The 14,789-nt window shown below is 38.5% G+C and overlaps 1 protein-coding gene across 1 annotated transcript in view; it reads left to right on the forward strand.

Annotated features, from left to right (window-relative positions):
• The window catches only part of FAM133A (family with sequence similarity 133 member A), a 52,530-nt gene extending 38,731 nt beyond the window's left edge, over nt 1-13,799 (forward strand). The window contains 3 exon segments of the mRNA XM_045470875.1: nt 12,638-13,004; nt 13,006-13,186; nt 13,189-13,799. Of these exon segments, the coding sequence (XP_045326831.1) occupies nt 12,768-13,004; nt 13,006-13,186; nt 13,189-13,454 (684 nt within the window). The 5' untranslated portion in view covers nt 12,638-12,767 and the 3' untranslated portion in view covers nt 13,455-13,799.
• The last annotated feature ends 990 nt before the right edge of the window (nt 13,800-14,789 follow it).

A 14,789-nucleotide genomic window follows, 5' to 3' on the forward strand; every position in this document is an offset into this window, starting at 1 on the left:
GAGTTCCCAGTGTGGAACTTTCCTATATTTCTGAATACTGCATAAAAACTGGCAATTATATAACAAATAGGTGAAAATAAGTGATATGATATGTTTTTAAGTGTCAAGTTAGCAAATTCTGTCACTCAGAATATCTGCTAACACAGTAGATAGAGCATAGTAGTTTGGGCACATGCTATTCTTTTATCTTTTAGGGATCTGCAGTTCAGTGAGGGAAAAGGAAATTAGAAAGAACAGTCAGGGCACCTGAGTGGTTCATTCAGTTAGGTGTCTGACTCTTCATTTCGGCTGAGGTCATGATCTCAGGGTTTGTGAGATCGAGCCCCATGTTAAACTCTGTGCTGACAGTGCAGAGCCTTCTTGGGATTCTCTCTCTCCCTCTCTCTCTGGCCCTCTCTGTTCATTCTCTCTCTCCCTCTCCCTCTCTCTCAAAATAAATAAGTAAATATGAAGAAAAAAGAAATGACAATCTACTAATACAGAAACATATACAGTCATACAAAGGAACAGAGCTAGGTAGTAAGTAATCTGTAATCTAAAAGGAAGAAACTCTTAGTAGAGTTTGTAGATAATCCAGGCTGACTGGGATAGTTTCCATTTTATTTTTTTGCTGATTATAGTTAACACTGTTCCTTATGCATTGCCACACTTGCAAGTTTGAAAAGAGAAGGAAAACTTGAATCAGTCCATTTTAACAATTCTGGTAATCATCAGGTTGGGCAAGGAAAGAAGTTGAAAATAATGGTGTTTTAAAGTTTTCTATATATTTCCATTTTCTCAAGTTAATCTTCATTATCATAAAATTTAGTGGTATTGGTAATTCAAAAAGAAACATTGACTAGTTTAGGCTAGACTTCCATCCCCATTCACACCCAAAGAGAGGTGTATGCTTCATGTATCTGAAAATTTTAGATTGATTTAACAAATTAGTAGAACTCCTGATTCAAGTTGTCCCAATTTATAGAAACTGATACTATCAACCAATTTAAATTTTATTAACATTAGACTCTCTTCTGCCCTTTCAAGTAAGTACTTGTCCTGTGACCTTCTGAACTTGAGGGATAGAGGTACAACTACAAATAACCATCATATTTTCATTAGAGTTCTCAACTAGAATTTACGGCCACTTTTCATGCTATAACATTCTTTAATAATGCAGGTTTTAAATCAGGCTGCTAGGTGTCTAATCTTGGTTCTAGCACTTACTAGCTATGAAACCTTGGACATATTACTTAACCTTGTGGATACTGAGTTTCTTCATCTGTCAAATGGGGAAAATAATGGCATCTACTTCATGGGAATTAAATGATAAACCATGTAAACTACTTGGAACAGTATCTGTTCATGGTGAATTCACTATTCAGTATTCACCATGAACAGTGAATGAGAGCCAAACAGTATTCCATTTGAACCTGGCAGGGAATGAGATTATAAAAAAGAATGATCATATGTTAATTTTCAGAAATGAGAACTGAGACACAGAGAGGTTATATGATTTGTCTGACAGCTTCAGCAAGTAAATGGGAAAGCTAGGCTTTCAACTCTAATGATAATGAATTCTAATGATGATTTGCTGCATGTGTGAAGTAGCATGCCTAGTGAATTTTCCCTACATTTTATCTGCCTTCATCAAGCCAACCCTTCTTCAGTGTTATTCCTGAATTGAAATCTGTTTTGTTTTGTTTTTTCCTTTCCATACTGAGTTATTTTCCCACATATGTTTTCAAATCAGGCCAGTCACGGATTTCTGAATCTTCTGGATTCAGAAATGTAGTCCCCTTTGATTCTAATATAATAAAGTAATGCTAATACAAATTTTTAGTTTGTGATGCTTCTGAGCACAACTTACTATCGTTTCTGATAAGCATCATAATTTAGCTATTGTAACAAATAAGTCTATATGCTCTGGCATTTGAATTATTAGGAAATTTGCACATGTAGTAATTTCAAATATGAGAAGAGATGTGATTCATGTAAATGTACCCAGATTCATTAACTAACTTTGATGCTTTTAGCTATTTCATAGCCAGTATATTCATCTGTATACATTACATCAAATTATCTGTTCTGTTTTCAGAAATACATTTAAATATTGTGTTAGGGTAGCAGGGTACAGAAGGTAGTGACTGAAACATTGATTCATGTAAAACCAAGTAAGGCTATTTAAAGCCATGCATAAATAGATGTGGTTTTGAACTGTGTTCTCTGGCAGAATAACAAAGAGTTCCCCTGGTATTTTGCTTTCTATGCTTAGGGACAAGTGTATCCTGGCACAACTAGATCCTAGGGAATATTTGGCAGATTTTAGATTACAAATGACTTTGGGTACACAGTGTATTTACTCAAGAAACATATCAAAATTCTCTAATAAATAATATATCACTTTTTAACACAAACATGTAGATGAAATTGTAAGGAATATGTGATAGATGCAGTTCTATCTCACTTTGAAAGTCTCATATATTAATGATATTCCATTTATGCTCTGGCCAAATGTGAGCAAACTGATTTTAGATGTTCAGTGCTAAAAATAAATAAATAAATAAATAAATAAATAAATAAACAAACAAACTCAATAAACTTTAGGACTTGAGGGATCTTGTCAAGGGTTTCTACCAAATTCATACAATGAGACATTTGTTAAATAGAAACTGGGTCAGTATGGAGAAGATATGTAGCAAACCTTATTTTTGAGGTGTATTTTCATAGGACTCGTCATACAGATGGAAAGAAACTAGTATCCAAATAGCTTTGGTTTATGTAAGAGGACTCCTTGAATAGAAGAACTAGAATTTTCAGTGTTCCAAGGATATGTTAGTTACATCACATATAGTCATATCACATCTAAACACACATTGTAGGGCAAAATTTGTTGTTAAGGAAGACTCAAGAAAGTTGCCAGTGAGTATCCAAAACTTGCCAAATGCATTTTCTTGGAAAATGTGTAGTTTAATTTTATACTTATGTATACAATGGTTTCTTAATAAGGTTTCTTAAAACATTGTATATAATGGTTTTCTACATAGGGTTTCTTAAAACATTGACATTGACGCTATAAACGGTACTGTTATTTTGTTCATGGCTTGTTGACTAGGGCAAATGCTAAAGGGGCAGAGCTAGTTCTGAGGACCTTTGCTCTTTTTTTTTAGACTATTAGACTTTTCAAGAAATTTCAGAAATATTTAGTAGAGCTCCTTTCCTATTAATCAGGAAATAATCATAACATAGACTCTGTTGATGATGACTCAGTCTTATGACCTGGATGTCATATTATAGTCAACATAGTGTTCTGCATACCATCTGTAAATAATTTATATTCAAATGTCATGTATTTATTTCAAACTTCATATGTGATTGAATGAATTAAAACCACTTCATATACTTCCTGGCCCTGTCTACTGAGAAGACCTAGTGCAATGATTCCCTGATAGGATTCTAGGGCTAATGCAGGTGGTATACAAAATATCCTGGAGTGTCTTAGCCAGAAAGTAGGGAGTGCTTAAGAAAAAAAATGATGAGGCCATGTCAAAAGGACACAGGAGCCAACTAAAAGAGGTCCCAAAGGCCAAAACTAGAACTATTTTGGCAGCAAAGTAAAGTAGCACTGAAATATTCACCAAATTATAAAAATCAGTACTCTTGACCCATATGGATAAAAATGATTGAAAAACTGAATCAGTGATTATGAATGGACAAATCTCCCATACACACAAATTTCAAGTAATTAATATAGATACTCCTCCAAGGAGGTGGAGGGTAAATCTCCATTCCTTAAGTGTGGGCTGCAAAAATTGACTTCCTTTCAAAGAGTATAGTATGGATAAGGAGTATAATCTTACAGTGGGGAAATCTGACGAACACTCCTCAGTTAGGTGATCAATGTATGTACCCTTGAGATGATGTAATGAAAATGGTACTTTACCTGTGTTCTTTCTTCCAAGAACCTAAACCTAATTCCAACCATGAGAAAAACATCAGGGGCACCCAAATTGAAGAGGATTCTAATAAATATCTGATCATTACTCCTCAAAACAGTCAAGGTCATCAAAACCAAGGAAATTCTGAGAAACTTCCATAATCACAAGGAGCCTGGGAGACATGATGACTAAATGTACCACCGTATTCTGGGTTGATTCCTGTGATAGAAAAACACACACACACACACAAAAACAAACAAACAAACTAACAATGACAACAACAACAACAAAAATCAGCTAAAAGCTAAGGAAATTTTAATACTCAATGGACATTAGTTAATATACATCAGCATTGTCTCATCAGTTGTTGCAAGTGTTCCATATTAATGTAGGATATAAGGGAAATAAGAGAAAGAAAAAAGGGAAACTGGGTACAGCAGATACAGGAATTACAACTTTTATGTAAAGCTAAAAATATTCTCAAGTATAAAAAAATCATTTTAAGAAAGAATTTCACTCAAAATGGATTAATGACCTAAATATAAGACCTGAAAGCATAAAACTCCTAAAGAACATAGCCAATAATCTCTTGGACATTGGCCTTAGCAACATTTTTTTTAATATGTCTCCTCAGGCAAGGGAAACAAAAACAAAAACAAAAACAAAAAACTATTGGGACTGTATCAAAATAAAAAGGATTTTTCACAGTGAAGAAAACCATCAATGAAATGAAAAGGCAACCTGCTGAATGGGAGAAGATATTTGTAAATGATTTTTCCAATAGAGGGTTAATCTGAAAATATATAAAGAATTCATACAATTCAACACACACATACACACACTCACAAGTAATCTTATTTAAAAAAGAGCAGAGTACCTGAATGGACATTTTTCTAAAGAAGACATACAGTTGGCCAAATGAAAAAATGTGCAGCATCACTAATAATAAAAAAATTCAAATCAAAGCCACAATAAGATATCACCTCATGACAGTCAGAAAGGTTACTATTGAAAAAAAAAAAAAAAAGAAACAACAAGTGTTGGCAAGGATGTGGAGAAACAGGAACCCTTGTGCACTGTTGGTGAAAAATGTAAATTATTGCAACCATTATGGAAAACAGTATGGAGGTTCCACCAAAAATTAAATATATAAATACATACAACCCAATAATTCCACTGCTGGATATTTCACCCAGAGAAGAAAATGAAAATATTAATTTTGAACATATATATATATATATATATGTATATATATATATATATATATATCCCTGCTTATGGTACCATTATTTATAAAAGCCAACATATGGAAGCAATGTGTGTCCATTGATAGATTAATGTATAAAAAAGGTGTGTGTGTAAAATGGAATATTGCTCAGTCATAAAAAAAAAATCTTGCTATTCTTGACAAATAGATGGACTCAGAGGGTGTTATGCTAAGTGAAATAAGTCAGACACAAATACCATATAATTTCACTTACATGTGGAACCTAAAAAACAAAACAAATGAACAAACAAACAATTTCATAAATACAGAGAACAAACTTATGGTTGCCAGAGGGGCAGGGGGATGGGCAAAAAATGGAGTAAGAGGTATAGACTTCTAGTTATAAAATACATAAGTAATGGGGATGAAAAGTACAGCATAGGGACATAGTCAATAATGTTGTAATAACTTTGTATAATGACAAATGGTATCTACACTTATTGTGGTGAGCATTACATAATGTATAGAATTGTTGAATCACTATGTTATGCACCCAAAACTAATATAATATTGTATTTCAATTGTACTTCAATAAAAAAGTCCTTTCCTACCCAGAATTCATATATAACCACATTATAGTATGTTATATTACATTGAAATTTTTTAATAAAAATATTAAAGAGCATTTTACTTCATTAGCATAAAAGCTAAAAATATCATGATTTGTTTTTCTGAATATAAAATACACAATATTACTATATTAAGATTAATAAAAGTGAAATACTTGTGTTTTTAAAATAAGCAGCTAGAGGACCAGCAGAAGATGGTGGCTTAGGAGGACGCTGGGCTCACCGCGCGTCCTGCTGATCTCTTAGATTCCACCTACATCTGCCTAAATAACACAGAAAACCACCAGAAGACTAGCAGAACGGATTCTCCGGAGCCAAGCGCAGACGAGAGACCCACGGAAGAGGGTAGGAAGGGCGGAGAGGCGGTGTGAGCTGCACGGACTGGCAGGAGGGAGCTGGGGCGGAGGGGCAGCCTGCTGGCCAAGCAGAACCCCCAGGACTGGCTTGCAAAAGCGGAGGGGCCGGACAGAGTCTGTTCCAACAGCAAGTGTGACTTAGATTCTGGGAGGTCATAAGTTAACAGCTCTGCTCGGAAAGCGGGAAGGCTGGAGGACAAAGGGAGGGAGAGTTGCTGAGCCTGAGCCCCCGGACAACAGAGCTCAGTTTGGCGGGGAACAAAGGCGCTCGCCAGCGCCATCTCCCTCAACCATCCCCCAGCCAAAATCCCAAAGGGAACCAGTTCCTGCCAGGGAACTTGCTTGCTCCCTGCAAACACCCAATTCTGTGCTTCTGCGGAGCCACCCCTCCGGCAGCGGGTCTGACTCCCTCCCGCTGCCACAGGGCCCCTCCTGAAGTGGATCACCTAAGGAGAAGTGAACTAAGCCTGCCCCTCCTTCCCCCGTGCACCTTGCCTACCCACCCCAGCTAATATGCCAGATCCCCAGCACCACAAGCCTGGCAGTGTGCCAGTAGCCCAGATGGGACAGGCCACCCCACAGTGAATCCCGCCCCTAGGAGAGGGGAAGAGAAGGCACACACCAGTCTGGCTGTGGCCCCAGCGGTGGGCTGGGGGCAGACATCAGGTTTGACTGCGGCCCCGCCCACCAACTCCAGTTATACACCACAGCACAGGGGAAGAGCCCTGCAGGTCCGCACCAATCCAGGGACTATCCAAAATGACCAAATGGAAGAATTCCCCTCAGAAGAATCTCCAGGAAATAACAACAGCTAATGAACTGATCAAAAAGGATTTAAATAATATAACAGAAAGTGAATTTAGAATAATAGTCATAAAATTAATCGCTGGGCTTGAAAACAGTATAGAGGACAGCAGAGAATCTCTTGCTACAGAGATCAAGGGACTAAGGAATAGGAAGAGCTGAAAAACGCTTTAAACGAGATTCAAAATAAAATGGAAACGATGACGGCTCGGATTGAAGAGGCAGAGGAGAGAATAGGTGAACTAGAAGATAAAATTATGGAAAAAGAGGAAGCTGAGAAAAAGAGAGATAAAAAAATCCAGGAGTATGAGGGGAAAATTAGAGAACTAAGTGATACACTAAAAAGAAATAATATACGCATAATTGGTATCCCAGAGGAGGAAGAGAGAGGGAAAGGTGCTGAAGTTGTACTTGAAGAAATAATAGCTGAGAACTTCCCTGAACTGGGGAAGGAAAAAGGCATTGAAATCCAAGAGGCACAGAGAACTCCCTTCAGACGTAACTTGAATCGATCTTCTGCACGACATATCATAGTGAAACTGGCAAAATATAAGGATAAAGAGAAAATTCTGAAAACAGTAAGGGATAAACGTGCCCTAAGATATAAAGGGAAACCTATAAGACTCGTGACTGATCTCTCTTTTGAAACCTGGCAGGCCAGAAAGGATTGGCAGGAAATCTTCAATGTGTTGAACAGAAAAATATGCAGCCAAGAATCCTTTATCCAGCAAGTCTGTCATTTAGAATAGAAGGAGAGATAAAGGTCTTCCCAAGCAAACAAAAACTGAAGGAATTTGCCACCACTAAACCAGCCCTACAAGAGATCCTAAGGGGGATCCTGTGAGACAAAGTACCAGAGACATCGCTACAAGCATAAAACATACAGACATCAAAATGACTCTAAACCCGTATCTTTCTATAATAACACTGAATGTAAATGGATTAAATACGCCAACCAAAAGACATAGGGTATCAGAATGGATAAAAAAACAAGACCCATCTATTTGCTGTCTACAAGAGACTCATTTTAGACCTGAGGACACCTTCAGATTGAGAGTGAGGGGATGGAGAACTATTTATCATGCTACTGGAAGCCAAAAGAAAGCTGGAGTAGCCATACTTACGTCAGACAAACTAGACTTTAAATTAAAGGCTGTAACAAGAGATTAAGAAGGGCATTATATAATAATTACAGGGTCTATCCATCAGGAAGAGGTAACAATTATAAATGTCTATGTGCCGAATACGGGAGCCCCCAAATATATACAACAATTACTCATAAACATAAACAAATTTATTGATAAGAATGTGGTAATTGCAGGGGACTTTAACACTCCACTTACAGACATGGATAGATCATCTAGACACATGGTCAATAAAGAAACAAGGGCCCTGAATGACACATTGGATCACACGGACTTGACAGATATATTTAGAACTCTGCATCCCAAAGCAACAGAATATACATTCTTCTCGAGTGCACATGGAACTTTCTCCAAGACAGATCATATACTGGGTCACAAAACAGCCCTTCATAAGTATACAAGAATTGAAATTATACCATGCATACTTTCAGACCACAATGCTATGAAGCTTGAAATCAACCACAGGAAAAAGTCTGGAAAACCTCCAAAAGCATGGAGGTTAAAGAACATCCTACTAAAGAATGATGGGTTAACCAGGCAATTAGAGAAGAAATTAAAAAATATATGGAAACAAACGAAAATGAAAATACAACAATCCAAATGCTTTGGGATGCAGTGAAGGCAGTCCTGTGAGGAAACTACATTGAAATCCAGGCCTATCTCCAGAAACAAGAAAAATCCCAAATACAAAATCTAACAGCACACCTAAAGGAAATAGAAGCAGAACAGCAAAGGCAGCCTAAACCCAGCAGAAGAGAAATAATAAAGATAAGAGCAGAAATAAACAATATAGAATCTAAAAAACTGTAGAGCAGATCAACGAAACCAAGAGTTGGTTTTTTGAAAAAATAAACAAAATTGACAAACCTCTAGCCAGGCTTCTCAAAAAGAAAAGGCAGATGACCCAAATAGATAAAATCATGAATGAAAATGGAACTATTACAACCAATCCCTCAGAGATACAAACAACTATCAGGGAATACTATGAAAAATTATATGCCATCAAATTGGACAACCTGAAAGAAATGGACAAATTCCTAAACACCCACACTCTTCCAAAACTTATTCAGGAGGAAATAGAAAGCTTGAACAGACCCTTAACCAGCGAAGGCATTGAATCGGTTATCAAAAATCTCCCAACAAATAAGAGTCCAGGACCAGATGGCTTCCCAGGGGAATTCTACCAGACATTTAAAGCAGAGGTAATGCCTATCCTTCTCAAGCTATTCCTAGAAATAGAAAGGGAAGTAAAACTTCCAGACTCATTCTATGAAGCCAGTATTACTTTGATTCCCAAACCAGACAGAGACCCAGTAATAAAAGAGAACTACAGGCCAATATCCCTGATGAATATGGATGCAAAACTTCTCAATAAGATACTAGCAAATCAAATTCAACAGCACATAAAAATAATTATTCACCATGATCAAGTGGGATTCATTCCTGGTCTGCAGGGCTAGTTCAACATTCGCAAATCAATCCACGTGATACATCACATTAATAAAAGAAAAGATAAGAACCATATGATCCTGTCAGTCGATGCAGAAAATGCCTTTGACAAAATTCAGCACCCTTTGTTAATAAAAACCCTGGAGAAAGTCGGGATAGAAGGAACAAACTTAAAGATCATAAAAGCCATTTATGAAAAGCCCACAGCTAACATCATCCTCAATGGGGAAAAACTGAGAGCTTTTTCCCTGAGATCAGGAACACGACAGGGATATCCACTCTCACCGCTGTAGTTTAACATAGTGATGGAAGTTCTAGCATCAGCAATCATAAAACAAAAGGAAATCTAAGACATCAAAATTGGCAAAGATGAAGTCAAGCTTTCCCTTTTTGCTGATGACATGATACTATACATGGAAAATCCGATAGACTCCTCCAAAAGTCTGCTAGAACTGATACATGAATTTAGCAAAGTTGCAGGATACAAAATCAATGTACAGAAATCAGTTGCATTCGTATACACTAACAATGAAGCAACAGAAAGACAAATAAAGAAACTGATCCCATTCACAATTGCACCAAGAAGCATAAAATACCTAGGAATAAATCTAACCAAAATGTAAAAGATCTGTATGCTGAAAACTACAGAAAGCTTATGAAGGTAATTGAAGAAGATATAAAGAAATGGAAAGACATTCCCTGCTCATGGATTGGAAGAATAAATATTGTCAAAATGTCAATACTAACCAAAGCAATCTACACATTGAATGCAATCCCAATCAAAACTGCACCAGCATTCTTCTTGAAACTAGAACAAGCAATCCTAAAATTCATACACAAGCACAAAAGGCCCCAAATAGCCAAAGTAATTTTGAAGAAGAAGACCAAAGCAGGAGGCATCACAATCCCAGACTTTAGCCTCTACTACAAAGCTGTCATCATCAAGACAGCATGGTATTGGCACCAAAACAGACACATAGACCAATGGAATAGAATAGAAACCCCAGAACTAGACCCACAAACGTATGGCCAACTAATCTTTGACGAAGCAGGAAAGAACATCTAGTGGAAAAAAGACAGTCTCTTTAACAAATGGTACTGGGAGAACTGGACAGCAACATGCAGAAGGTTGAAACTAGGCCACTTTCTCACACCATTCATAAAAATAAACTCAAAATGGATAAAGGACCTGAATGTGAGACAGGAAACCATCAAAACCCTAGAGGAGAAAGCAGGAAAAGACCTCTCTGACCTCAGCTGTAGCAATCTCTTACTCGACACATCCCCAAAGGCCAGGGAATTAAAAGCAAAAATGAATTACTGGGACCTTATGAAGATAAAAAGCTTCTGCACAGCAAAGGAAACAACCAACAAAACTAAAAGGCAACCAACGGAATGGGAAAAGATATTTGCAAATGACATATCAGACAAAGGGCTAGTATCCAAAATCTATAAAGAACACACAAAACTCCACACCCGAAAAACAAATAACCCAGTGAAGAAATGGGCAGAAAACATGAATAGACACTAATCTAAAGAAGACATCCGGATGGCCAACAGGCACATGAAAAGATGCTCAATGTCGCTCCTCATCAGGGAAATACAATTCAAAAGCACACTCAGATATCACCTCATGCCAGTCAGAGTGGCCAAAATGAACAAATCAGGAGACTATAGATGCTGGCGAGGATGTGGAGAAATGGGAACCCTCTTTCACTGTTGGTGGGAATGCAAATTGGTGCAGCCACTCTGGGAAACAGTGTGCAGGTTCCTCAGAAAATTAAAAATAGACCTACCCTATGACCCAGCAATAGCACTGCTAGGAATTTACCCAAGGGATACAGGAGTACTGATGCGTAGGGGCACTTGTACCCCAATGTTTATAGCAGCACTCTCAACCATAGCCAAATTATGGAAAGAGCCTAAATGTCCATCAACTGATGAATGGATGAAGAAATTGTGGTTTATATACACAATGGAGTACTACATGGCAATGAGAAAGAACGAAATATGGTCCTTTGTAGCAACGTGGATGGAACTGGAGAGTGTGATGCTAAGTGAAATAAGCCATACAGAGAAAGACAGATACCATATGTTTTCACTCTTATGTGGATCCTGAGAAACTTAACAGAAACCCATGGGGGAGGGGAAGGAAAAAGAAAAAAGAGGTTAGAGTGGGAGAGAGCCAAAGCATAAGAGACTCTTAAAAACTGAGAACAAACTGAGGGTTGATGGGGGGTGGGAGGGAGGGGTGGGTGGGTGATAGGTATTGAGGAGGGCACCTTTTGGGATGAGCACTGGGTGTTGTATGTAAACAAATTTGACAATAAATTTCATATATTGAAAAAAAAAAAGACACTGAAGTCATGCTCCCTTGGTTTAAATCCTAGTTCTAACAATTATTAGCTGTTACTTTATGCAAGTTACTCAAATTCTCTAAGCATCAATTTATTCATCTGTGAAATAGGGAAAATAATAGAATCAACCTCTTAGCATTAGTCTAGAGATTGAATGAGATAAGCCATTTGAAAACACTAAGCAGTCCCTGGCAAATAACACTTAATTGATACTAGAGATTAATAGTCCAAGTGATAGTGCTTCAACTGAATTGATGACCATATATTTGGAAATAAGTGAATGGATATGAGACCTATTGTCAAGGTTTAAAACAGCAGGATGTAGTGATGAATTATATGTGAGAGATGAAGGAGAGAGTTTTCCATATATAACTCCTAGGTTTCTGTCAGAGTGGAGTGGATTCTGCTGCACTTTTCTAAGTTGGGGAAGATCTGCCTGGTACAGATTTCAGCTATAGAAATTTTTCTCTCTCTCTGTTTATACTATTTAAGGCCGAATAAAAAAGAAAAAAAGGTAAGTATCATACAATATAAAAAGAAATATTTAGTAAAACTTTTAGATAAGTGAGAACCTTATGAGGTATATAAAATGTTATATTCCTACCACAATATAAAAAGTATGCAAAAGTCTTAAATGTGTATATTCTTTGTTCTCAAGGTCTAAGATTTTGAAATGTCTATTGTACTATGTAAACGATAGTGAACAATTAAGATTTTTATTTTTTTCTTACATTAAAGGTGTTTTGTAACCATTCCATCTGTTTCTCTAACAGAATAGAGCCTGCTTGATATACCAGGAAATGAAGAACTGAAGGAGGGTTTATTTTTATTCTCCTTAGAATTGAGGGTCTGCTCTTGGAGCCTTCAGACTCCATGGGGAAGTGGGATAATTGAGTGGACTTTATGAATCCTATATCAATGGCCAGATGGAGGGGCCCAACTCAATCTGTAGGCCCAACAATACAAGATTATCTGAATCGACCAAGGCCCACCTGGGAAGAAGTGAAGAAACAATTAGAAAATAAAAAGAAAGGCTCCAAGGCATTAGCTTAATTTGAAGAAAAAATGAATGAGAATTGGAAAAAATAATTAGAAAAAAGCAGAGAGAAATTAATAAGTGAAAATGAAAGTTCATCCAAACAAAAAAGAAAGAAAGAAAAAGAAGAAATCTTATCAGTATTCATCTTCTTCATCAAGCTCTGATTCTTCAAGCAGTTCAGATTCTGAGAATGAGGAAAAGAAACAATGAAAAAAGGAAAAGAACTGTTCATACAGGTCATCAGAAAGCGCTACATATGAATCTGAATCAGAAAGCAAGGAATCTGTAAAAAAGAAAAGTCAAAGGATGAAACAGAGAAAGAAAAGTATATTAGAAGACTCAACAAAAAAAGAAAGAAGACTTATCCTGAAGATAAACCTTTCTCATTAGAATCCTCATCAGAATCAGATTATAAAGTGGAAGTTCAAGCAAAAAAGAAGAGACATGAAGAGTGAGAAAAAGCAACAGAAAAAGCAAAGAAGAAGAAACATCACAAGAAACATACTAAGAAGAAGAAAAAGAAGTCAGGTTCAAGTCACAAGTCAGGATAACATAAAAAATTAAGATTTTCCTATTTAAAAAAGCAAGCACTTAAGGAAACTTCAACTGTGAATGTTAGGGCATATTTACAAAAATGCATGAATTTCCCTGTGCTAATAGAATTATTCCTGGACTGAGTGTCAGTCATATGCCACTGTGCCAGAAAGGGCCATAATCATTGCCTGCAGCACAAATATATAATTTTGTTAGTTTGTGTGTTTTTCCTTCCATTGGTTAATTCTTCTGGGAGCTAAAACCCTGTTGTTCATACTAGTGGTTAAGACGTTTGGAATTGAATTTAAATGTTTTAGATAATAATTTGACCCCCCGGAATGTATCTTATTTAAAAGTGTGTAATTCGGGAGTTTTGGGAAGATGGCGGCGTAGGAGGACGCTGGGCTCACTGCGCGTCCTGCCGATCAATTAGATTCCACCTACACCTGCCTAAATAACCCAGAAAACCGCCAGAGGATTAGCAGAACGGAGTCGCCGGAGCCAAGCGCAGACGAGAGGCCCACGGAAGAGGGTAGGAAGGGCGGCGAGGCGGTGCGCGCTCCACGGACTGGCGGGAGGGAGCCGGGGCGGAGGGGCGGCTCGCCGGCCAAGCAGAGCCCCGGAGTCTGGCGGGCAAAAGCGGAGGGGCCTGACGGACTGTGTTCCCACAGCAAGCGCGACTTAGCGTCTGGGAGGTCATAAGTGAACAGCTCTGCTCGGAAAGCGGGAAGGCTGGAGGACAAAGGGAGGGAGAGCTGCTGAGCCCCCGGACGACAGAGCTCAGTTTGGTGGGGAACAAAGGCGCTCGCCAGCGCCATCTCCCCCGCCCATCCCCCAGCCAAAATCCCAAAGAGATCCAGTTCCTGCCAGGGAACTTGCTCGCTCCGCGCAAACACCCAACTCTGTGCTTCTGCGGAGCCAAACTGCCGGCAGCGGATCTGACTCCCTCCCGCTGCCACAGGGCCCCTCCTGAAGTGGATCACCTAAGGAGAAGCGAGCTAAGCCTGCCCCTCCTGCCCCTGTGCACCTTGCCTACCCACCCCAGCTAATAGGCCAGATCCCCAGCATCACAAGCCTGGCAGTGTGCAAGTAGCCCAAACGGGCCACGCCACCCCACAGTGAATCCCGCCCCTAGGAGAGGGGAAGAGAAGGCACACACCAGTCGGACTGTGGCCCCAGCGGTGGGCCGGGGGCAGACATCAGGTCGGAGTGCGGCCCCGCCCACCAACTCCAGTTATACACCACAGCACAGGGGAAGTGCCCTGCAGGTCCTCACCACGCCAGGGACTATCCAAAATGACCAAGCGGAAGAATTCCCCTCAGAAGAATCTCCAGGAAATAACAACAGCTAA

The sequence above is a fragment of the Leopardus geoffroyi genome, chromosome X (genome assembly GCF_018350155.1).
Source record: "Leopardus geoffroyi isolate Oge1 chromosome X, O.geoffroyi_Oge1_pat1.0, whole genome shotgun sequence".
Classification (NCBI taxonomy): domain Eukaryota; kingdom Metazoa; phylum Chordata; class Mammalia; order Carnivora; family Felidae; genus Leopardus; species Leopardus geoffroyi.